This window comes from Mobula hypostoma, chromosome 8 (assembly GCF_963921235.1).
Source record: "Mobula hypostoma chromosome 8, sMobHyp1.1, whole genome shotgun sequence".
NCBI lineage: Eukaryota > Metazoa > Chordata > Chondrichthyes > Myliobatiformes > Myliobatidae > Mobula > Mobula hypostoma.
In genome coordinates, this window is record NC_086104.1 from 102,890,160 (window position 1) to 102,916,799 (window position 26,640).

General features: G+C 45.9%; 1 protein-coding gene across 1 annotated transcript; it reads left to right on the top strand.

Moving 5' to 3' along the window:
- Positions 1-20,777, top strand: LOC134351172 (uncharacterized). Its single transcript, XM_063057285.1, has 3 exons — positions 1-402; positions 1,278-1,438; positions 19,695-20,777. The coding sequence occupies exons 1-3, from the start codon at positions 96-98 to the stop codon at positions 20,106-20,108; spliced, it is 882 nt and encodes a 293-aa protein (XP_062913355.1). The 5' UTR covers positions 1-95; the 3' UTR covers positions 20,109-20,777.
- Positions 20,778-26,640: the final 5,863 nt, after the last annotated feature.

Below are 26,640 nucleotides of genomic sequence, written 5' to 3' on the forward strand. Positions count from 1 at the left end.
TCTGCGCGTTTCTCGGACAGGTCGGGGCGCTGTGTATAAAAGGTGACACCAGTACAGAGTTTGTTACTGAACGACGACTGGAGTGAAGCGGCGTTATGTCTGGCAGAGGAAAAGGAGGCAAAGGACTCGGCAAAGGCGGAGCCAAGCGGCACCGTAAAGTGCTCCGGGACAACATCCAGGGCATCACCAAACCGGCCATCCGCCGTCTGGCTCGGCGTGGCGGCGTCAAGCGGATCTCGGGTCTGATCTACGAGGAGACCCGTGGGGTGCTGAAGGTTTTCCTGGAGAACGTGATCCGGGATGCGGTCACCTACACCGAGCACGCTAAGCGCAAGACTGTCACTGCCATGGATGTGGTGTACGCTCTGAAACGCCAGGGCCGCACTCTCTATGGCTTCGGCGGTTGAGGAACTCTTCGTTCTTCCAAACACAAAACAAAGGCTCTTCTAAGAGCCGCCCACCGCCTCACGGAGAGAGCAGTGACCGGGGAGAGCAGGTCCCATAGCACTGACCTGAAATGTTAACTCTTTATTATGCGATTGAGTTTGAAACAAAGTGTTGAGGTTGTCAAGTAGTTATTTACAATTATCCCGAGGATACTGTCTGAGTGGTATTGGGTCATGAAGAGCGCGGTTGTACTCCCATTCTCACGGTGAGCGCAATAAGCCAATCAGAGAGCGGCCTCATTCACCAATGAACGGAGAGCAGCGAGTGAAGCGCCGAAAGTGCCCAGTTCCCCAGATGACCTGAAATTTGAAAAGCCCGCCGAAAATGTAATTATTGAACCGTTGTCTGCAAAAATATGTATTTACTCGTTAATTCGCTCTATTTAACCGTGGACTGAACTAGAAACGGGAGACGAAGGCTACATTTATTAAAACATATTCTCCATAACAGTAACAACCGCAAATACTTGCCCACCATAACCAGCTGTACACGGCGGGGTTATGGGGACCCATACGGGGAGAGGTTTATCTCTGGTGTACAGGAACCCTGACGGCGAGGGATGTTTATCTCTGGTGTTCGTGCTGCCGTTAACCCAACGGCACAGAACTGCCGATTCTGTGTTGGTGGGTCCGGCCGTGTTGGAGTCTGTAACAAACCGGGATGAATTATTGAACAATATTAAACAAAACACCCACAGGGGAAGGTCAGAGGAAATCGGCGTGTCGGTAACACAAAAGGTGAATGAATAGGAAATGACAGCCCTTTCCACTGCTGGGTTAGTGGCTCTTAAAAGAGCCTTTTGTTGTGCTTGGTGCCGAGGCCGGATTCAGGCGCGCTCCCCACGGATGCGGCGGGCCAGCTGGATGTCTTTGGGCATGATGGTGACTCGCTTGGCGTGGATGGCGCACAGGTTGGTGTCCTCAAAGAGCCCCACCAGGTAAGCTTCACTGGCCTCCTGCAGGGCCATGACGGCCGAGCTCTGGAAGCGCAGGTCGGTCTTGAAGTCCTGAGCTGGGAATCCCATTTTTATTCTCCTTCCCATTCCATTCCGATATCTCAGTCCAAGGCCTACTCAACCGTCGCGATGAAGCCACATTCAGGTTGGAGGAACAACACCTTATATGCCGTCTGTACAGCCTCCAACCTGATGACATGAACATCGATTTCTCAAGCTTCCAGTAACTGCCCCTCTTCATTCCCCATTTCCCTCTCTCACTTTATCAACTTCCCTGCCGAGTACCTCCTTCCGATGTTCCGTCCCCCTTCCATGGCCTTCTGGCCTCTCCCATCATTTTCCCCCTTCTTTTGCCTGATATCGATTTCACCAAAAGACTTCCCAGCTCTGAACTTCATACCCCACCCCCTCCCGGTTTCACCTACCACCTTGTACTTCTTCATCCGCTCCCCCTGGCTCGCTGCTTCTTCCACCCACCCCCCAACTTCTCATCTTTTTTTCCAGTCCTGATGAATGGTCTCAGCCCTAAACGTTGACTGTTCAGTCCTTTCTATAGATGCTGCCTGGCCTGTGGAATTCTACAGCATTTTGTGCATTTTGAAAGGCCTAGACAGAGAGGACATGGAGAAGCTGTTTCCTATAGTGGGTGAGGCTAGGACCAGAAGCACAGCCTCAGAATAGAGGGTCATACCTTTAGAACAGATGAAGAGTGTGGTGAATTGGTGGAAATCATTTCAACAGAAGACTGTGGAGGCCAAGTCATTGGGTATATTTAAAGTGGAGCTTGATGGTTTTGTTTATTAGTGAGGATGCCAAAGGGGTCATGTTGGAATAGGGTCGAGAGGGAATGGCGGACCGACCCGATGGCCTCATTCTACTCCTATATCTTATGGTCTAATACAAGCACCTCACTGTACTGCCAGTGCACAGACCTATAGAACACAAGTACGACCATCCCCTACCCTAGAGGGATTGATGTGTGCCTGCACTGTGCTGGGAGGTGTAATGTTCTGTGGGTTTACGGTGGGGATCACTGAAGGGAATAAAGGGAGATAACTGTTTGTAAGATCAGGGAATTGAGACAAAGTGGACTGATATGGAAGAGGAGTTGAGACTTTGTGCCGAATGGCCATGATATGGAATTGTGGGCCAGGCCTGGTGACCTACTCCTGCTCCTGTTCTCTTTGTTCCTGTGGCAATGTGTGGGCACAGAGCTTCACGACACGGAGTGTTGTACCTTACAATCACACATCAGCAGCGGATTGCAGGGATGCGAACATTTATAACCTCTGTAACTGTAGAGCCACAGGACTTCCAACTCCCCACACAGTATGGATGTAATTGTAGTGTGAGGACCCAGAATGATACTACATCCAGAACTGTACTGCAAGGACACAGAGTATAAACCACAACCCTGCACCTTCAGGGCACAGTAAACAACTCCCCCTGCCCCCACAAACACACACTACACTATACAGAAACAGTCAGCAGTGTTCTACAAGGATAATGAACCCTAAGTCCTTCACCAAAAGGACACAGACTGATAAACTCTCCACACTGTGGAGTGAGTACACAGGCCTGTACACACCCAGTACTGTACTCCACTGTGAAACACCAGTACAAATGCAGTACTTCAAGGACAGAGACTGACACTGGATTGAAATTTGAGGAACTGGTCAGATAAGAGCAAAGAATCTACTTCCCTGGTGGGAGAGTCCAGAACAAGGAAATAAGAGCCTGACTGTGCGATGGGGATGTCAGGGTTTCACAGACAATGGCATCAGCCAAATGGGCAGAGCAGACATGGGAGGACTGGATGGGGAAGTTAAATCTATTTTTATGCACTGATGAACTTAGAGGGTTGATCAGCTGGAGAGTGTGTGGGATTGCTGCAGTCACAGGGACACCACTTTTCAGAGGAGAGCACATAAAGGTGGATAAATCCCTGGGACCTGATCAGTTGTACCCTAGGATATTGTGCGAAGCTAGGGAAGTAACTACAGGGGCCCTGGCAGAGAAATTTGTATCTCCTTAAGCCACCGGTGCTGTACCAGAAGACTGGAGGATGACTAATGTGGTACTGCAAGAACAAGCCAGTGAACCTGACAGCAGTGGTTGTAAAATGATCTTGCTGGAAGTAGGGAGAGAGCGGGAGTGCAGACCAGTGCACAGTGAGTGTTGCCGGCTGCACTACTCTGTTAGCAGATTAACAATCTGAATGGTAATGTTGTTAACATAAAGTACTAGAGCAACACACCTGGGACCAAGTGGATCTGTGCAAGTATGTAGAGAATGCAGCATGTACACTCAAGAAGGAAATTAGTAAGGCCAAGGGGCCATCAGGTGGCTTTGGCACAGATCAATGGTTAGAACAGTTTTCCCTTGGTGGGATGTCTACAACAAGAGGACTTTGGCACAAGATGAGAGGAAGGAGGGTTCGAGGGATCTGAGGAGGGAATTTTCTTTATCACTGTTGTTGGAATCTGGAACATGCTGCCTGAGGAAGTGGTAGAGGCAGGTACAGTCAGTAAGTAGCAACAAGACCAGAAGCTGAGCGCCTCAGAGAATGTCTGTTACAGTGTTTTAGCCAGTCTGTGATATCACGTCTATGAAAGAGACAGAATAAACTGGCACAGAAGAGGAGGTGAGGCCTGGGACAGATCAGCCAGGTTCACACTGCATGGTGGGGCAGGGTTGAGGGGCCAGGTGGGTGACTCCTGCTCCTGTTGTCTTGTGTTCTGCTGAGTGTGGTTCCCACCTGGGACTGTCTGTTGCAGGGGTGGTGAGGAAAAAACCGTCGGGGTGTTGAAAGGGGATTGGACATGTCCTTCGGGGAAATAACATACAGAGGTGGGGGCGGTGAGTAGTGGGGGGGACTGATGGGATTGTTGTATCAGGCTCAATGGTCAAATGTCCGATCCAGTCCCAGAATGATCCTGAGCCCAGGAGATATCTGAAGATTTCTGTGAACCTTCTAAACTCCAGGGCAGACAAGTCAGTGTAGACGTTCTGAAACACTGGTGAGGCCTCACCTGTGAGCAGTTTTGGCCCCTTATTTTAGAAAGGATGTGCTGAAACTGGAGGGGGTTCAAAAGAAGTTCATGAAAATGATTCCAGGATTAAACAGCTTGTCATATGAAGAGTGTTTGATGGCTCTGGGCCTGTATTCACTGGAATTTAGAATAATGAGGGGTGACCCATTGAAACCTATTGAATGGCCTTGATAGAGTGGATGAGGAGAGGATGTTTCCCGTGGTGAGACCAAGAGGGTACAGCCTCAGAATTGAGGTGCATCCTTTTAGAATGGAGATGAGGAGGGATTTCTTTAGCCAGAGAGTGGTGAATCTGTGGAATTCTTTGCCACAGGCAGCTGTGGAGGCCAAGTCTTTATGTATACTTAAGGCAGAGGTTGATAGATTCTTGATTGGTCAGGGCATGAAGGGATACAAGGAGAAGGCAGGAGACGGGGGCTGAGAGGAAAACTGGCTGAGTTATGATGGAATGGTGGAGCAGACTCAATGGGCCAAATGGCCTAATTCTGCTCCCATATCCAATGGTCTTATAAGGCCTCACTTCTGTAAAAACTCTGGCACTGTATTCCAAGCACACGGAGCTGCCAGAGCACAGCACAAGGACAGGGATTTAACAGAACACAACAGTGGACAATCCCAGCATTGCACTGTCACATGTCCTATAGACATCAGCACCATACTGTATAGATACAGATCTTTATACATCCAGTTGTACAGATAAGTAACGTCAAAAAAAATCTGCAAATACTGGAAATGTACAAACATTTGTAAAATGAAAATACAAAATACTGAAACACTCACACATCACGCTGCATCTGGTGAGTTTCCAGCATTTTCAGGTTTTATCTCAGTCCCACTAAGCTGGAACAGTGGGATACACTTGCCTTTTACACAGTGACATAACTGACACTGGGCTGTGTGACCTGCACATCCCTGCAGTGAACTGACAGGAAGCAACAATACAACCCCTGCTCTGTACTGTAATGGTACAGAATGGTACGAGGCATGGAACAATTCCCTACCCTCGATGGACAGGGAGGCAGGATGATTGGAGGGAGTTAAAGAGGAAAGTGATACAGTAAATGTTTGGAAGATTGGCGATTGAGACCAATTGGACTGACACAGAAGAGGAGTTAAGATTTGGGGCTGATTAGCCATGATATGGAATTGAGAGGCAGCCCTGAGAGTCCTGGTGCCCCACACCTGCTCCTGCTCCCTGTGTTCCTGTGGGCACAGGGCTTCACAGCATGGAGTGTTGCACCTTAACATCACACATCAGCAGTGGATTGTACCAACGCAACAATTTATAACCACTGTAACTGTAAAGCCACAGGACTTCCAACTCCCCACACGGTATAGATGTAATTGTCACCACCAGACCACTGTAGTGTGAGGACCCAGAACGATACAACATCCAGAACCGTACTGCAAGGACACAGAGTACAGACGTCAATCCTGCACCTCCAGTCACAGTAAACCCCCACACTACACTGTACAGAAACAGTCAACAGTACATGACACGGACAATGAACATCACCTCCTTCACCGTAAGGACACAGAACGATAAAGCTCTCCGCTGAATGGAGTGAGCACACAGACCTGTAGCACATCGTTGAACACCAGAAAAACCCAGCACCTCAAGGACAGAGACCTGTATAACCCTGCCACTCCACTGCGATTAATTGAAACGTTGAGATAAGGGCAAAGAATCTACTTCCCTTGCTGGGAGACTGCAGGACAAAGGGGGATGGCCTGATAATTAGAGCCAGGGTGAGCAATGGAGCTGTGGGGAGCTCTTGTATCCAGTTTTCAGAGCAGACATGGGCATGGCAAGCGGAAACTGAACCTATTTTAATGCACTGGTGAAGTAGATGGACTTTAATTTAATTACTTCAGTTGTAGAGACACGGCGTTTCAGAGGACAGCATATTGACGTGGATCAACTCCTGGATCAGGATCCTATCGCTCTTTGTTTCATGAAGAGCTTTGTGATGTTCACAGCGGCTCCTCTGAGTGACAGCTCCTTCTTTCTCATCTCCTGGGCTGCCGACACACCTCAGCTGACACTCTGTGATTTAACCGTTCTTGACGTGCCGACAACCCGCTATTCACCGATGTCGTTTCCCCGGCAACGATCCGGGGCAAGGCTGTTAAAGAATGAATGTGTTCACAAACCAGATAAAATCTACAGATACTGGAAATCCAAGCAATGAATGGGAAGTGGAATTAAAATGAGTGGCCACTGGGAGATGCCACCAGAAGGTGGACGGAGAGTAGGAGCTCAGCGAAACGGTCTCCCAATCCACATCGGGTCTCACCAATATACAGGAGGCCACACCGGAGTGATCCCTGCGGAAAGCAGAAAGTGAGGGGGGTGGGGAGATGTGCTTGGTGGTGGGATCCCGTTGGAGATGGCGGAAGCATGGAGAATTACGTACTAGATGCGGAAGCTGGTGGGGATGGTAGGTGAGGACAAGAGGAATCTTATCCCTGGTAGGGTGCGGGAGGATGGGGTGAGAACAGATGTCCATCAAATGGAAGAGTGCGGTTGAGGGCAAAGTTGATGGTGGAGGCAGGGAAGCCCCTTTCTTTGAAGAGGGAGGATATCTTCGTTCTGGAAAGAAAAGCCTCATCCTGAGAGCAGATGCGGCAGAGACGGAGGAACTGAGAGAAAGGGGTGGCGTTTTTACTAGTAACAGGGTGGGAGGAGGTATAGTCTGGGTAGCTGAGAGAGTCCGTGGGTTTGTAATCGACATCAATAGATAAGCTGTCTCCAGAGACAGAGAGATCGAGAAAGGGGAAGAAGGTGTCGAAAATGGAGGCAAAATTTGAAGGCAGGGTGGAAGTTGGAGGCAAAGTGTATGAAATCAACGAATTCAGCATGGGTGCAGGAAGCAGCACCAATGCAGTCGTCAATGTAGCGTAGGAAAAGTGCAGTTTGGTCACCAGTGTAGGCTTGGAACATAGTCTGTTCCATATAGCCATGTGAGTGCCCATGGCTACACCTTTTGTTTGAAGGAAGTGGGAGGAGCCAAAGGAGAAATTGTTTAGAGTGCAGACAAGTTCCAGTAGGCAGAGGAGAGTGGAGGGCGACTGACTGAGTCTAGTAGCCGTAAAAAAACCGGGAGCTTTGAGGCCTTCCTGGTGGGGGATGGAGGTGTACAGGGACCGAACATAAGATGATGGGGGCCAGGGAACTGAAGTCATTGAAAAGATGCAGACTGTGTCAAGTGTCATGGATGTAGGTAGGAAGGGACTGAACTTTGGGGATAAAACAGAGTCGAGGTATGCAGATACGAGTTCACTGGGCAGGACAAGCTGAAATAATGGGTCGACATGGACAAGCGGGTTTGTGGATCTTGGGTAGGTAGAAGGTAGAAATGGGAGGCGCAGGAACTGTGAGGTGGATGGGAGATCTTCAGAGTCAATAAGGTTGGTGATAGTGTGGGAGACAATGGCCTGGTGTTCCTTAGTGGGGTTCTGTTTGAAGGGTAATTAAGAGGAGGTGTCTATAGTTGCTGCTGTGCCTCAGCAAGGTAGAGATCACGACACCAGCCTACTACAGCACCCCTTTGATCTGCGGGTTTGATGGTGAGGTTAGGATTGGTGTAGCGTGGAGTGGAGTGGAGAGTAGAGCTTTAGGAAGGAGTGAGGTTAGCATTGGAGAGAGAAGTGTTGATGTCTAGACAGTTGATGTCTCGTTGGCAGTTGGCAATGAAAAGGGCCAGAGCAGACAGAAGACCAGGATGGGATATCCAGGAAGAGGAGGAGGGTTGACGATGGGAGAAGGGGTTTTGCTCCCTTTTCTGTTTGGAGACCTGTGACCAGTGATGTGCTACACACAGAAAATGCTGGAGGAACTCAGCAGGCCAGGCAGCGTCTATGGAAAAGAGTACAGTCAACGTTTTAGGAAATGTCGACTCTACTCTTTTCTATTGATGCTGCCTGGCCTTTTGAGTTCTTCCAGCATTTGTGTGTGTTGCTTGGGTTTCCAACATTGCAAATTTTCTCTTACCAGTGATGTGCTACAGGGATCCGTGCCTGGTTCCCTGTTGTTTGTCATGTATGTTAATGACATAGATGTGACTGTTGATAAATAAGTTCACTGATAACTGCTGGTAGTAAAGTTACAACGGGATGTGGATAAACTAGATGGAATTTAACTCACAGAAGTTCAAAATGTTGCACTTTTACAAGTTAAACTGAGATGGATTTAGGCAGTAAGTGACAGGACCCTGGGATATTTTAGATCCAGAAGACCCGGGAGTACATGGTTCATTGAACATTACATAGAGAGGAGAGGTTGAGAGGGATGTGGGCCTAATGCAGGCAGATGGGGAACCTGGCTGGTGTGGATGAGTTGTACCGAAGGGAACTGTTTCAGTCCTGTATATGTCAATGACTCGAATCTGGGAAGTTAAACCAGTGCAGGATGTACACTGTAAATGACAGGTTCCTGTGGAGTGTTGATCAACAGAGACTTTGAGGGTTCCTACCTCCACCACCTCCTCTGGCCACTGATTTCAGATACTGTACCAGCTATTCTCTGCTTTAAATATTTACCCTTCCGATCCCCTTTAAACCCCCTCCCTGTCACCTTAAATCTATTCCCTTTAGTTTTAGACAGTCATGCAGAGGAAAACAGTCTCATATAGTTTTATCTACCTCCATAGTGTTACCAATCAGCCGCGCTCATGGCAGGAAAACAAGACCCCGAATATCCAGTCTCATGATAACAAGCCCTCCAGTCTGGGTAATATTCTTCTGAGTCTTTTCTGCACAACCTTAGTCACATCATTCCTGTAGTGCGATGCTCCGAATGGTGCACGATCGCCAGATCTGGCCCAACCAAAATTCTGTACCACTGTAATGTGTCATTCCAAATCTTTACTCAGGTCTTCACCTGATGTAGACAACCAGGACACACCACTTCCTCACAACCGTGTCAAACTGGGCTACCACTTTCAGGTAATTTTGTAACAACACTCAAGGCATCTGCATAAGTACTTCAATGAGCAAGGCCCAGAGGGATATAGAATTAATGAAGAAAAGTGAGATTATTATACCTCAGCATGATGGTGGGCAGAAATGTGATGGGCGAAGGGTCTGTTTCTATGCTGCACAACTCTGACCATGGCATCCACCATTGCAGCGGCTTTTCTTACCTGGACACTCAGATCTGAGCTTGTCTCACTGAACCCCTTGTCTTCTGGGATGAAGCTTGGACCCTCCCACTGTGAACAAGCTGTCAGCCATCTCCCCTAACATTACCCACAATGCTTTACCAATTTCCCATGTAAAAGGACTGTTTTTGGTGGATTTGAGATGGGGTATTTTGGTGCTCTTTTGAGGGCTGGAGTCAGTATTTGACCACTGAAACCCTTATCCAATAGAAATCCACCTCTCTGGGTTCTGAATGTTTCAGGTGAGTCTGGCCTGAAGTGCTGTGTTCCAGGTTTCCACTGAATTTTCACAGTCAGAGGCTCCTGCAGCAGAGTAACAGAGACTTCAGCCCATCATGTCTATACCGACCACTGGGGATCTGTCTCCACCAACTTATCACTTGGTTTGTCACCTGCTGTGTCTTGTGACTGAAATGCTCAATCAGGTGGTCCTTAACTACCTGTCTATACCACACCCTCAGGCAGTGTGTACTACATTGGAACCTCCCTCTGGGTAAAAGAGGAAATTCTTTCTCCGATCCCTCTAAACCTCCTACTCCTCTGCTTAAATCTCCACCCCTTTGTTGTACACACATCTGACAGGAGTCAGTGTTGTTCTGCACAGTAAAAGACCCTTCAGCTCACCTGATCCATGTCTACCTGAGCTGATTACATTTGGCCCAGATCCCTCTGAACCAATCCTACCTATGAACCTGTCTAAATGTCTTTTAAACCCAGTAATTGAACCCACCTCTACCTCTTTCTTTATCCACCACCATCTGCGTGGAGCTCGTCACCCTTTAAATATTTCCCCATTCACCTTAAATCTATGTCCTCTAGTTTGAGACCCCCCTGTGCTTGGAAAAGCCTTTGTCCATTCACACTGTCTATGGCCCTCATGGTTTAATGTCCTCTTTAATTTCGCTCCTCATCCTCCTAGCCCAGATTATGCAGACTCTCCTTGTAACGCAAACCCACCAGAAGTGCTAAATCGCCTCTCCAGTCCAATCGCACCTTTCGGATTGTGTGGCATCAGAAGTGGGGATTATCCACCATTAGCCCTACTAAGACATGTAATATCTCCTCCTTTGTACTTTTCATGTGCTCTGGAAATTCACTGCACCAAATGTAATCTCCAAACACAATGCCATTCTCCTTGGGGAATACAACTGAGAACTATTCATTTCATTCCCTGCCCACCTCCTCTGGCCCCATGCACAAGCTGTCACTTTGCTCCAGAACAGACCCTTTCACTCCTTGGTTACCCTCTTGTTCTTCATATACTTAAAGCACCCATTATCATTTATTGAGCATTCCCTTAATCGTAGCTGCCACTGATAATTTATGACTTGTATTTGCCCTTCAAATCTCTCCTTTTGAACTCTCTGTACTGCTGAAGGACCTCCCAAGTCTTCAGTGCTCTTTCCCTAACACATCATCATTAACATTATGTGCAATGTCGTAAGGCATAGGTGATCATGGTCTCCCGTCTGTCCCCAGTCTCAAGCTATTCTTATTCTTCTCTCTTTCCATGACCATGACCGTCCTTGGCTAATTGTCCCACAGAAGTGTCATTGCCTTCTTCTAGACAGTGTCTTTACAAGACAGCGACTACAGCCATTATCAATACCCTTCAGAGATGGTCTGTTTGGTGTCAGTGGTCACATAACAAGGACATGATGGGCACCGGCTGCTCATACGACCATCCACCACCTGCTCCCACTGCTTCCCGTGACCCTGATCGGGGAGATAAACAGGTGTAATGCCTTGCCCCAGTCTAACCTGCTGAGTAGCAGAGAGAAGCAGTGCCTTACACCTGTGGGCCAGTGTTAGAGTGGGAAGCTTCACTCAACAGGCTTGGTTCAAAGTAAGTTTGTAGCAAGTTCTTTCTTCTCTTTCTTTGTCTATTAGTACATAGTGCACTGAGAATTGGTCCAGAATTAATTGTGGGTTCTTTGTGTGAGATTTGGGAACTCCGGGAGACCTTAAGTCTCCCTGATACCGCATCTGCATGAAGTGCACTGAGCTGCAGCTCCTTAGAGACCGTGTTAAGCTTGACGACATTCAGCTCACATGGGAGAATGAGGAGGTGATAGCTAGGAGCTGCAGTAAGGTAGTCACTCCGAAGTTGCAGAAGGCAGGTAGCTGAGTGATTGCAGGGGAGGGAAAAGGGGATAGGCAGCCAGTGCAGAGTGCCTCTGTGGCCATTCCCCATGACAACAGGTACTCCCCTCTTTGGATACTGGGGTATGCTGGGGGGTCGGGGAGATGACCTAGCAGAGGAAAGCCACAGCAGTCAGGTGTCCAGCACTAAGTCTGGCTCTGTAGCTCAGAGGTGAATGGGGAGATGGACACGCTGTCATGATTGAGGATTTGTTGATTAGGGGAACAGAAAGTGAGGGCAGGAATAGGATGAATTGGCAGATGAATGCAAGGCTGAGGAACTGCTGCGGGGGGCATAGTTTCAGATTTCTGGATCACTGGGATTTGTTCTGGGGAAGACTTGGCCTGTACAAAAGGAAGGAGTTACACCTGAACCCAAGGGGAGGGGGGGTATTGGTAGGTTTGCTATATCTGTGGCGAGAGTTTAAACTATTTTGGCAGGGTGTTGGGAAGCCGAGTGATAGGGCTGAGGATGCAGCAGTTGGTATACAAGTCGGTGCAGTGTGTAGTGAGACTGTGAGGAAAGACATGCAGATGATAGGGCAAAATTGCAGTCAATGGGCTGAGGTGAACTGTACCATGAGGGCAAAATTGAAAAGGGTGTTGAATACAGGACTGAAGGTGTTCCATTTGAATACACAGAGTATACAGAATAAGATAGATGATCTTGTAGTGCATTTACAGATTGGCTGTTATGACGTTGTGAGCATCACTGATTTGTGGCTGAAAGAATATTACAGTTAGGAGCTTAACACCCAAGGGTACACATTGTATTGAAAGGACAGGCAGGTAGGCAGAGGGGGTGGGTTGGCTCTGTTGGTAAAAATGAAATCAATTCCTTGGAAAATGTTGAAGTCTTGAGGGGAGAGTTAAGAAACTGTACAGGTAAAAAGACGCTTATGGGAGTTAAATATGTACAAGCATCTGAACAGTAGCCAGGATGTGAGCTGGAAATTACAAGGGATAGAAAAGGCATGCAAAATGGGTAATGCTACAATAGTTATGGGGGATTTCGATATGCAGGTAGATTTGGAAAATCCGGTTGGTGCTGGATCCCAGGGGGCAAAATCTATTAATAAGGAGAAGGTGCTTGGGAAGCTGAAAAATCTGAAGGTAGGTTGTCCCCTGGACCAGGGTCATGAAAGAAGTAGCTGAGAGATTGTGGAGCGATTAGCAATGATCTTTCAAAGTTCACTAGATTCTGGAATGGTTCCAGTGGAGTGGAAATTTGGAAATATCACTCCACTCTTTTAGAAGGGAAGGGGGAGGTTAGCCTGACTTCAGAGGTTGGGAAGATGTTGGAATCATTATGAAGGACTTGCTTTCGGGGTACTTGGAGACACATGATAAAATAAACCAAAGTTAGCATAGTTTCCTTTAACCAATTTCCCCCGGGATCAATAAAGTATGACTATGACTATGACTTAAGGGAAAATCTTGCCTGACAAATCTGCACTTGTTGTTTACTTGGATTTTCAGAAGGTTTTTAACAGGGTGGCGCGTATGAGCTTGCTTAACAAGATAAGAGCCCATGGTATTACAGGAAAGATAATAGCATAGATAGAAAATTGGCTGACTGATGGGAGGCAAAGAGTGGGAATAAAGGCCACCTTTTCTGGTTGGCTGCCAGTGACTAGTGGTGTTCCACAGGGGTCGGTGTTGGGACCACTCCTTTTCACATTATATGCCAATGATTTGCTTGTTATAATTGATGCCTTTACTTTTCAAATCTTTTATTTTATTATTATTATTAATTGATGCCTTTACTGCCAAGTTGGTGGATGATATAAAGATAAGTGGAGGGCCAGGAAGAGAAGTTTATGTTCATGCATTTTGATAGACTATTTTCTAAAAAGGAAGAAAATTCAAATATCCTTGGTGCAAAATTCCCAAAAAGTTAACTTGCCAGTTCAGTTGGTGATAAGGAAGGCAAATGCAACATTAGCATTCTTTCTGAGAGGACTGGAGTACAAGAGCAAGGGTGTAATACTAATGCTTTATAAGGCATTGGTCAGACCACACTTGGAGTATTGTGACCAGCTTTTGTGCCCTTGTCTGAGAAAAGATGTGCTGGCATTGGAGAGGGTCCAGTGGTGGTTCAAGAGAATAATTCTGGGAATGAAAGGGTTAATATATGTGGTGCATTTGATGGCCCTGGGCCTGTAATCACTGGAGTTTAGAATAATGAGTGGGCATCTCTTTGAAACCTATCAAATACAGTGGATGTGGAGAGGATTGCTTCCTATAGTGAGTGAGTCTTGGATGACAGGGTACAGCCTTAGAATAGACCGATGCCAATTAAGAACAGAGATGAAGAGGAATTTCTTTAGGCAGAGGGTAGTTAATCTTTGGAATTCATTGTCACAGAGGGCTGTGGAGGCCAAGTCATTGGGTATATTTAGCGTGGAGATTGATAGGTTCTCAATTAGTCAGGGCATCAAAGATTACAGGGCGTAGGCAGGAGAATAGGGTTGAGAGAGATAATAATCAGCCATGATGGAATGCCACTGCAGACTTGATGAGCCAAATGGCCTATTTCTACTCCTATGTTATATTGTCCAGGATGTACTTCAAAATTCCCATGACTAATTCTTTCACACAAAGGTGATCTGGTTAATTTTGGGGGAGTTGAAATGCCCAATTCCCATTACACCTCTGTGTGATTTACCAACATACCTATTCTTCATTCTCCCACTAACTGCTGGGAGAATTACAATATAATTGCTGCAATGTGTATATTTTATTTATTCCTAAACTCCGCTCACACTGTCTTGTGTGAGGAACCTTCTGAGATATCCTTTCTCATTACTGCAGTATGGTCTCCTTGATCAATAATGCAGCATTCCCCAAACCCCTTTTTTATATCCGTCCCTGTCACATGCGAAGCTTCTACATTGTCTGGAACAATGTTCTGTGGACAGGTGACACAAAAACCTTTTTGCAGAAATGCACATTGATACGTTTGGAGGGAAAAGGGCACTGCACACCAACACCAAAACCTCATCCCAACTGTGAAGCATGGTGGAAGGAGCATCATGGTTTGGGCTGCTTTCCTGCCTCACAGCCTGGACAGCTTGCAATCGTTGAGGGAACAATGAGTTCAAAATTGTATCAAAACATTTTACAGGATAATATCAGGGTAGCGGTCCATCACCTGAAGCTTAATTGAAGTTGGACGATGGACAAAACAATGATTTGAAACACAAGAGTAAATCAACAACAGAATGGTTTAAAAATGTTTTGGAATGGGCAAAGTCAGATTCCAGCCCTTAACTCTTTTTCATTTTCATCAATTGAGATGCTGTGGCATGACACTTGTATGCAATTCTTTGGCTGATGAAAGCAGGCAGACCACACACCTTCTTCACAATCCTGTCTGCCGCTTTCAGGGACTGTGTAACAACATCTGAGCACCTATTCAACACTCGCCTAATCACAGGAACATTTACAGAAACCAATTAACCGATGAGCTGATATGTCCTCAGACTGTGGGAGAAAATTGGAGTACCCAGAGTAAACGCACACATTCACAGGGAGAGGAAACGCTCTTTTTTATGGCGCCGAAATTGAACTCCGAACCCCAGATCCCTGAGCTGTAACAGTGTCGTGCTTACTGCCACACTGCAACATGACATCCCAGGTATTGTACTCAGTACTCTGAATGATGTACCAAATGCCTTCTTCACCACCCTGTCTCACTGTCCACTCGACCCCTCATACTGGAATTTTCTGATTGGCTGCCAGTGACTGGTGGTGTTCCACAGGGGTCAGAATTTTGGATGTTGGAATTGATGTCTTTGTGGTCAACTGTGAGGATGATACAAAGATAGGTGGACAGGTCAGTAGAGATGAGGAAGCAGAGAGTGTGCAGTAGGACTTAGACGGATTGGGAGAATGGATAAGGAAGTGACAGACAGAAGATAGTGCAGGGAAGTGTATGGTCATGCACTTCGGAAGAAAGGAAAAGCATGTAGGCTCTCTTCTAAATGGGGAGAAAATTCAAAAATCAGAGATGCAAAGGGACTTGGGAGGTCCTTGTGCAGAATTCCCTAAAAGTTAACTTACAGGTTGAGTCTGTGCTGAGGAAGGCAAATGCAATGTCAGCATTCATTTTGAACAAGGATATATGTTATTGGTCAGATTGCACTTGGGGTATTGTGAACAATTTTGGGCCCCTTATTTAAGAAAAGAAGATGTGCTAGCATTGGAGAGGGCCTGGAGAAGGTTCACAAGAATGAAAGGGTTAATGTATGAGGAGCATTTGATGCCTCTGGGCCTATAACCGCTGGAGTTTAGAAGAATGAGGGAGGATCTCATTGAAACTTATCGAAAATTAAAAGACCTAGATAGAATGGATGTATAGAAGATGTTTCCTGTAGTGGTCACTCTAGGACCAGAGGGTACAGCCTCAAAATCAAGAGGCAATCATTTTGAACATAGATGACGGGGAATTTCTTTAGGTAGAGGGTAGTGAATCTGTGGAATTCATTGCCACAGATGACTGTGAAGACCAAATCACTGAGTATATTTAAAGTGGAGGTTCTTGATTAGTCAGAGTCTCAAAGGTTATAGAGGGAAGGCAGGAAAGTGAGTTTTCAGCCATGATGGAATGACAGTACAGAATGGCTGAATGGCTTAATTCTGCTCCAATGTGTAATGGTGTCATTTTCAAATTTATCACTCATGCCATTTATATTCTCACCCAAACCATGAACGCCTGTGACCAAAAACAGAGCACAGATCCCTGCATCCCACACTGGTCACAGGTCTGCAACCTGACAGAAGGAAGTGAGGATGAAAATAGTCCACAGATGTAGCAGAGCAGGCACTGCAGGAGGTTACTGAGTGTGAGGCTACAGAGCAATTTATATTTATCTAAGCCACTTCTGATTTTATATACCTCTTTAAATTCAATCCCCACATTCCTGTGCTCCAGAACAAACAGGCCCACCCTATCCCAGTCTCCTCCTGTAACACAAGCCCTCGAGTAACATCCTTGTGAAAGTTTTCTGTACAATTTGCAACTAAATCACATTGTTCCTTTAGCTAGTTGATCAGAACTGCACACAATACCCTAAGTGCAATCTCACTAACAGCTTGTAGAGTTGTAACACAATATCCCACCTCTGGAATTTAGTGCCCTAATCACCTTCTTTGCTACCTTGTCCACCTACATCAGCATTCTCAGGCCTCTGTTCTGCATTGCTCTCCAGGGCACTGCCCTTTACTGTGTAATCATCTGTACTGGTCTCACCAACCAAAAGCTCCACTTGAGATTTGTCTGAATTAAATTTCACCTATCATTTCATGATGTATGTCCTATTGTAGTTCAGACAGCCTTCTTTGAAGATTGGGTAGTTACAGTCAGTATAATCTCCCTTTAGTGAGAGTACTCATGGTTACCTATATCCAGTAGGTCTTCATGTTTTCACTTAGTTTAGATGTTCATGTTCAGAATCCCAATACCATCACGTAACTCAGTCCTTCAATTCCCACCATTATTCTAAATCTTCTGTGCATTCTTTGCAACTTAATGACACCATTCCTATAATGAGGGTGAGTAAAGCTGCATGCAGTATTCTGGGTGTGGACTCAGATATGGCTTACTCAAAAAGAACATAACAGTCCAGCTCCTATCGCTGTCGAAGGCCAGTGTGCCAATTACTTTCTTCCCCATCCTGTCCACCTGTGATGTCACTTTTGTGGAGGTTTCAGCAAAACAAGGGTTAAAATTATCAGTGACCTGGGTTCAAGTCCTGCTGTTGCCTGTGAGAAGTCTGTATGTTCTTCCGGGTTTCCTCCGGATGCTCCAGTTTCCCCCCACAGTTCAAAGATGTACTGGTTGGTAGGTTAATTGGTCATTGTAAATCGTCCCATAGAAACATAGAAAACCTACAGTACAATTCGAGAGCTGCACTTCCTTTGCACAGCATTTTCTGAGTGTGGATGTTCAATAGGGCAACCTTCCCTCAGCTGACTTACACTGTTGACCAAGATTCCCTTGGAATTTTTGACACCTCCTTCATTCTGTCTGTTAGATTAAGAGAGTGATGGGAAAGATAGGCCAGCTGCACAGGTTAGGGTTGTAAACTGGAGCAGAGTAAGGTTGGGGGAATTAGCGTCTAGCCAAGGTTGATTTGGAGGAGAGCCCTGTGAGAGAGAAAATGAATGAATGGCAAAAGAAAGGAAGCCATTTATAAATGGAACACCAAGTATCCAGAAACAGAATGTTCCTGTTAGGGTGAAGGATAACCTGGCAGGTTTGGGCTAATGAGAGAAAATGAGGCTCGGGTTGAAAAAGGAAACATACACTTCGTTCAGGAGGTTGCCATTGAACAACTCCCTTTCTGATTACAGAAGGATTCAGAATACTCTGGGGAAGAAAACCAGGATGTCAAAGTGAGGGTATGAGTTGGATCTGGCAGGTAAGGTTAAGGAGTCTCCCAAAGGTTCTCTAGCTGTTTGAAGAGTAAAAGGGTGACAGGGAGAGATTAGGTCGCCTTGGAGATCAGCGGGGCTGCTGAGATCTTGAGTCAAAGGAGGTGGGTGGGATTTGTAATGAATATTTCTCCTCAGTGTTTACTAAGGAGAAAATCATGGCTCAAGAGATCAAGGAAACAAGTGGAGATCTTTTGTAGGACATGCATGTCACCAAGGATGTATTCGCAACCTTACAACACATTTAGTTGGGTAAAAGCCCAGGGCCTGACTGAGTGCTTCCTTGGACTTTCTGAGAGGATAGACTGCAAATTATGGAGTGCTCGTGGAGACATTTGCTTCATCATTAGCCACAGATGAAGTTCCTGAAGTGCAGAATATGCCATTGTTAATCAATTGTTTAAAAAGAATAGCAAGGATAAGCCAGGGTAGTCAGCCTGACATCGATAGTGGGGAAGTGATTGGAGGGGATTCTGAGGGACAGGAACCACCAGCATTTGGAGAGACAGGGTGTGATTAGGAGGAGTCAGCATAGCTTTGGTAGGAGGAATAGAGCCGGGTGACCTGTGGTGTGCCTCAGGTGTTGGTGTTTGCACCCTTGTTATTCATTTTTATATATAAACGCTTTGAATACAAATTCGCAAGGCTTGGCCAGTAAGTTTGTGGATGACACAAAATGAGGTATTTTTGACAGTGAAAATGATTACAGGGCGACCAAAACGACTCCCTCAAGATTCACCCACATCTCCCAGGAAAGAACTAGAAAATAGGCGGTTGTAGTAAAGTTGAGAGGGAGTTGAAAGATGAGATGGCGCTGTCACTCTACTTCCGGTTGGTCAGGGCGGTGTGTATAAAAGTAGACAGCAGCGCTCGGTTTGACATTGAGTAGCGACTTGGAGCAACAGCAGATAAAAAATTTAACTACTTGATTGGAATGAATGTTTTTGTAGACATATTGTGCCGCATTTCAGTTCAGTGTATGTCTTTGAAAACTCTTTGCCCCAAAATCATTTGTAAATGCAGTAAATTAAAATCGATCTCAAAACTGTCTGTCCTCTCGTTTCCGGCAGTACTGAATTCACTCACCTCGAGAAGCTGTAAAATTTCAGATTAAGCTAATCGTTGATTTAAATGAAGGTGAAATTTAATAATTTATTATTATATTCATTGTTAAATATGCCGGTTGCTTTTGAAATTGGCGGGCAATTTGAAATGGAACAGGAACTCACTGCAGTCTGATTGGCTGAATTCTGACCCTCCGTCACCAGTTTCCATATTTGGTCACAAGTAACATTCCCCACCACCTCCCCCACCGACCAACTTCAAACCGATGAAGGAAAGACAGCCAATCGAAACGCTGGACCCGATAATGGACATCTCCCTTAGAACCAATCAGGAGTTATTGGGCGGCTTCCATCAATCCCTTAAAAGCCGGTCCCCGCGGCTGCTCCGCCATTCCAAGCCCGGTATTGGAGACTGTAGTCGGATTGCTGAAAGAGAATGGCCCGGACCAAACAAACAGCGCGAAAATCCACCGGAGGGAAAGCTCCCCGCAAACAGCTGGCCACCAAAGCGGCGCGGAAAAGCGCTCCAGCCACGGGCGGAGTGAAGAAGCCCCATCGCTACCGGCCCGGCACCGTGGCTCTGAGGGAGATCCGGCGCTACCAGAAATCCACCGAGCTGCTCATCCGCAAACTGCCCTTCCAGCGCCTGGTGCGGGAAATCGCTCAGGACTTCAAGACCGACTTGCGCTTCCAGAGCTCGGCCGTCATGGCCCTGCAGGAGGCCAGTGAAGCTTACCTGGTGGGGCTCTTTGAGGACACCAACCTGTGCGCCATCCACGCCAAGCGAGTCACCATTATGCCCAAAGACATCCAGCTGGCCCGCCGCATCCGTGGGGAGCGCGCCTGAATCCGGCCTCGGCACCAAGCACAACAAAAGGCTCTTTTAAGAGCCACTAACCCAGCAGTGGAAAGGGCTGTCATTTCCTATTCATTCACCTTTTGTGTTACCGACACGCCGATTTCCTCTGATCCTCCCCTGTGGGTTTTGTGTAATATTGTTCAATAATTCATCCCGGTTTGTTACAGACTCCAACACGGCCGGACCCACCAACACAATCGGCAGTTCTGTGCCGTTGAGTTAACGCAGCGCGAACACCAGAGATAAACATCCCTCGCCGTCACGGTCTCTGTCCCCATACCCCTGCCGTGTACAGCTGGTAATTTATTATTGCCAAGTTTTCCATGTATTTGCGGTTGTTACCGTCGTAAGAATGGGTTTTAATAGTCTCCCGGTCCCATTTCTAGTCGAGCCTATGATTAATTCAGGGGACACTTCAGACACTGGAATTCAGGTTCTTTCACAGAACTCTTTTTCGCGTTACAAACTCTCCTTAGACCGCAGGTTGAGAAAGACCAGTGCAGAACCAAACGATAGACCGCGAGTATAAACTTCTGGCTTTTGGAAACTAAATGTCCAGCAACATTTAAACTGGTGAGTTAAATAACGTATGGGCGGTTACTGTAAAAACTATTCATGGGATTAATGAGTCAAAGCATATTTTTACAGTCTATGGTTGAATAAGTAACTTTCGGCGGGCTTTTGCATGTCAGGTGATCCAGGGAATGGGTACTTTTGGCGCTTCTCTTGCTAATCTCTGTCTATTGGTGAATGAGGCCGCTCTCTGATTGGGTTATGGCGCTCGCCATGAGAATGGGAGCAACTCATAAAAAAAATGCTGCCTGGCCTGCTGCGTTCGCCAGCGTTTTTTATCTGCGTTGCTTAAATTTCCAGCATCTGCAGATTTCTTTGTGTTTGTGATAAGAGAATGGGAGTTTAATCTCCAGAACCTTAACGGCGCACTTTGTGACCCGATACCGCCCAGGCAAATTAGCTCAAAGATTGGTACAGGATTAGGCGTTTCAACATCGTAGAACGCACAAAGAAAAAGATTCTGCTGAGGCAATCTGAGCAGCTAGGGATTAAATTAAAATATAGAACCAAAAAGGTACATTGCAAAATGGTACAGGAGTAGTAGGATTGGGCAATATGTACTTCAAGGACTGCTGTAGGAGAAGTGGATTTTGAATTTGTGGGGCTTCGGCTCCAGGAATGGGGAAGGAGGGAGTTGTTCCGGTGGGACAGGCTCCACCTGAACAATGCTGGGGCCAGGATCCGCATGAATTGGTGTGGATAGGGCCTTAAACTAAATAGCAAGGTGGTGGGGTGGATTCAACTGTTTGGAAAAGTGAGGATAAAGTTGAAATGAAGGAGAGGTTACAGAAGTTTCCAGAATAAATAAACTGGCAAAAGATCAAATTTCAAAGTAAATTTCAAACCAGTGTTCAAATGTCAAACTGCAAATACAAAAAGGAAGAATAATAATAATAAGTAAATAAGCAATAAATATTGAGAACATGAGAAGTGTCCTTGAAACTGAGTCAGTCCATTGGTTTATCCATGATGTAGTACACATTTTGTAGGCTCTTCCATTCAAGGGCATTGGAGTTTCCATCCTATCAAAAGGACAGGCAGAGGGAGTGGGGTGGCTCTGTTGGTTCAAAAAAACATTAAATCAAATCCTGAAAAGTGACATAGGATCAAAAGATGCAGAATCCTTGTGGGTAGAGTTTTAAAAAAAACTGTAGGATTAAAAAGACTCAGATGGGAGTTATATACAGGCCTTGGAACAGTTGCCACGATGTGGGGTATGAATTACCATGGGAGATAGAAAAGTCACGTAAAAAGGGCAATGTTACAATGGTCATAGATTTCAATATATACAAGTGCATTGGGAAAATCCACCAGAAATGAGAGAATATCATTGAGCAGAAGTGAGTGTAGTCACTATTACTGAGGAGAAGATGGCTGGGAAGCATCTGAAGTCACCAAGACAAGATGAACTACACCCCAGGGTTCAGAAAGAAGTAGCTGAAAGGATTGTGGCGGTATTAGTAGTGATCATTCAATTACCATTAGATTCTGGAATGGCACAGGAGGACTAGAAAATTACAAATGCTATTCCAATCTTTTAGGAAGGCAAAAGACAGGAAATTATAGGCCAGTTAAATTGACTCCAGTGGTTGGCAGGCTGTTGGAGTCCATTATTAACAATGGCAGACAGCACAGACAAAGGAGTGTCAGAAGATGTTAACTTGGATTTACAGAAGGCCTTTGCTAAGGTGCTGGGCATCAGAATCGGGTTTAATATCACTGGCAGACTTCTGTCTGATAAATAAACAACTTTTCCGGCGTGTTTTTCAAATTTCAGGTCATCCAGGGAACTCACTCTCTCTATTCATTGGTGAATAAGGCCGTTCTCTGACTGGGTTATTGCGCTCACTATAAGAGAATGGGAACTTAATCTCCAGACCCTTCAATGTAACAACGGCGCTCTTTGTGACCCGATATCCGCTCCAGTCTGTGTTTGGAGCGGTTTCAATCCCGTGGTGTAATTATCAATAATTACCTGACAACCTCGTCCACTGGATTTTCTGAAATTCAATCTCACATTAAAAGGTTAATATTTCAAAGAAGGTGGGAATGTGAGGAGAGAGTCCTCTTCAGTGCGGGGAGAGACGGGGGGGGGGTAGAAAAGGATAACCTCTAGATTTTTTGCTGACTATCTTTGGTTAAATTTCTCCGAAAATTCAGACCATAAGACATAAGAGCAGAATTAGGCCATTCAGCCCATTGAGTCTGCTCTGCCATTCCATCACGGCTGATTCTGGATCCCACTCAACCCCATACACCTGCCTTCTCGCCATGTCTTTTGATGCCCTGACTGATCAGAACAATCAACTTCTGTCTCCACAGCAGTCTCTGGCAAAGCATTCCACAGATTTGTCTTAAAACAATCTTCCTTACCTCTGTTTGAGGCAGTGCCCTCTAGGTCTAGATACCCCTGCCATAGGAAGCATTCTCTCTACATCCACCCTACCGAGTCCATTCAACATTTGATAGGTTTCAATGAGATGCCACCCCCTCCCACATTCTTCTAAATTTCAGTGAGTACAGGCCCAAAGCTGCCAAATGCTCCTCTTATGTTAACCCCTTCATTCCCTGAATCATCCTTGTTGACCTCCTCTGGACTCTCCAATGACAGCACATCCTTTCTGAGATATGGGGCCCAAAACATTTGATAATACTGCCAAAGTGACCTGACTGCTGTCTTATAAAGCCTCAGCATTATCTCCTTGTTTTTTATATTCTATTCCCCTTGAAATAAATGCCAACATTGCATTTGCCTTCTTTACCACAGACTCAATCTGTAAATTAACCTTCTGGAAGTCTTGCATGATGACTCCTAATTCCCCCTGCACCTCTGATGTTTGACCCTTCTCCCCATTTAGATAATAGTCCTCACTATGCTCCTTTTACCAACATGCATTATCATACATTTCCCAACACTGTATTCCATCTGCCACTTTTTTTGCCCATTCTTCCAATTTGTCTAAGTCCTGCTGCAATCACATTGCTTCCTCAGCACTACCTACCCCTCGACCTATCTTCATATTATCTGCAAACTTTGCCACAAAGCCATCAATTTCATTAAATCATTGACAAACAATGTGAAAAGTAGTGATCCCAATACTGACCCCTGAGGAACACCACTAGTCACCTGCAGCCAAACAGAAAAGGCCCCTTCTATTTCCACTCGCTGCCTCCTGCCCGTCAGCCATTCCTCTATCCATGCCAGTATCTTTCCCGCAATGCCATGGGATTTTATTTTGTTAAGCACCTCGTGTGTGGCACCTTATCAAACGCCTTCTGAAAATCCAAGTAAAGGATATCCACCTTTGTCCACCCTGCTTGTTACTTCCTCAAAGAACTCTTAACAGATTTGTCATTCAAGATTTCCCTTCTGGCCAACCTCTGCCCGCAACTCCAGTCTTCTAGTGCAAGCAACATCCTTACAAAACTTTTCTGCATTCTTTCCAGTTAAACTATGTGTTTCCCGTCATAGGGTGACCAAAACAATACTTAGTCCTCCAAGTGAGGTCTCACTGACAACATATACAACTGCAACATAATGTCTCAGCTCCCGTACCCAATGACTGCCCTGCCGATGGAGACCAGAGGACAAACAACCCCTTCACCACACTGTACCAGTGACACCTCTTTCAATGTACTAAGTGTTTGTATTCCCAGATTTCTCTGTTCCATTACACTACCTAGTGCTCTATTACTCATTGTGTAAGCCCTGGTTTGACATCCCATTATGCATACCATACCTGTTGAAATGTATTTGACATGATAGTGTAGGAGGGATAGAGTAAATAGTCTGGGAAAATGTTACCACAGTACTCAGTCAGGACAGGCTGAAGAGCTCAACCACTGAGGCTGCAAGGGTGGAACTGAGGAATAGGTTAAATTGGATTATAATATAGACCACCCAAAGGTCAGTGGAATTTAGGGTAAATTTATAGACAGATACTAGACAGTTGCAAGATAAATAAGGTTTTGATAGTAGCTGATTTTAAATTTCCATATATTGACTGTGAACCCCATGGAGTAAAGGGGCTGGATGAAATAGAGTTTGACAAATGTGTTCAGGGAAGTTTCCTTAATCAATATACAGAGGTCCCAATTAGAAAGAGTGTGATACTGGATCTCCTATTCAGGAATGAGACAGGGCAGGTGACAGGAGTGTATGGTAGAACACTTTGGACATAGTCATCATAATTTCATTAGTTTCAAGATAATTATAGAAAAGGATACAGTAGGTCTGGTCCTCGGGTGGAGATTCAAAATTAGAGCGTGGGACAATGAGTGTAGATTTGATAGAGGTACAGTATCCAAATTTATTGATGGGGTAAATGCAAGCAGGCTTCTCGCACTGAGGTTGAGTGAAACTGGAACTAGAGGTCAAAGGTTAAGGGATAAAAGTGAAAGGTGAAATATCAGGGGTACTCCTTCAGTCAGAAGGTGGTGACAGTGTGGAATGAGCTGCCTGTGGAGGTGATGATTGAGGGTTCGATTTCAATGTTTTAGAGTAATTTGGCTAAGTACATAAATGGGAAGGGAATGAAAGCTATGCTCTGGGAGTAGATCGACGTCACGAGGGAGAATAATAGTTTGGCATGGATTCTGTGGGTCAAAGGGCCTGTTTCTGTGCTGTGCTGTTCTGTGACTATTTGCCACTCCTTGCCCCACTTCTGGATGAGGAAGTGGAGGGATGGATTAGTAAGTGTGTCATCAGCAAAAAAGGTTGGGGGTGTTGTGGATAGTGTGGAGGGCTGTCAGAGGTTACAATGGACATTGATAGGATGCAAAACTGGGCTGAGAAGTGGCAGATGGAGTTCAACCCAGATAAGTATGAAGTGGTTCATTTTGATAGGTCAAATATGATGGCAGAATATAGTATTACTGGTAAGACTCTTGGCAGTGAGCAGGATCAAAGGAATCTTGGGGTCCGAGTCCATAGGACACTCAAAGCTGCTGTGCAGGTTGACCCTGTGGTTAAGAAGGCATACGGTGCATTGGCCTTCATCAATCGTGGGATTGAGTTTAAGAGCTGAGAGGTAATGTTACAGCTATATAGGACATTGGTCAGACCCCACTTGGAGTACTGTGCTCAGTTCTGGTCGCCTCACTACAGGACGGACGTGGAAACCATAGAAAGGGTGCAGAGGAGATTTACAAGGATGTTGCCTGGATTGGGGAGCATGCCTTATGAGAATAGGTTGAGTGAACTCGGCCTTTTCTCCTTGGAGCAACGGAGGATGAGAGGTGACCTGATAGAGGTGTGCAAGGTAATGAGAGGCATTGATCGTGTGGATGGTCCGAGGCTTTTTCCCAGGGCTGAAATTGCTAGCATGAGAGGGCATAGTTTTAAGATGCTTGGAAGTAGGTACAGAGGAGATACTATACACTAGAATACAACAGCACAGTACAGGCCCTTCTGCCCTTGATGTTGTGCCATCCCACATATTCCTTAAAAAAAAGTACTAAACCCACACTACCCTGTAACCCTCTATTTTTCTTTCATCCATGTGCCTGTCCAAGAGGCTGTTAAATACCTCTAATGTTTTAGCCTCCACCACCGTCCCTGGCAAGTCATTCCAGGCACCCACAACCCTCTGTGCTTTAAAAAAAACTTACCCCTGATGTCTCCCCTCCCTTAACTTTGTACATATGCCCTCTGGTGTTTGCTATTTGAGCCCTGGGAAACAGGTACTGGCTATCCACCCTATCTATGCCTCTCATAATCTTGTAGACCTCTATCAAGTCCCCTCTCATCCTTCCATGCTCCAAAGAGAAAAGTCCCAGCTCCGCTAACCATGCCTCATAAGACTTGTTTTCCAATCCAGGCAACATCCTGGTAAATCTCCTCTGCACCTTCTCCATAGCTTCCACATCCTTCCTATAATGAGGTGACCAGAGTCTCACCAAAGATTTGTAGAGCTGCAACATGACCTCTCTACTCTTGGACTTTGTA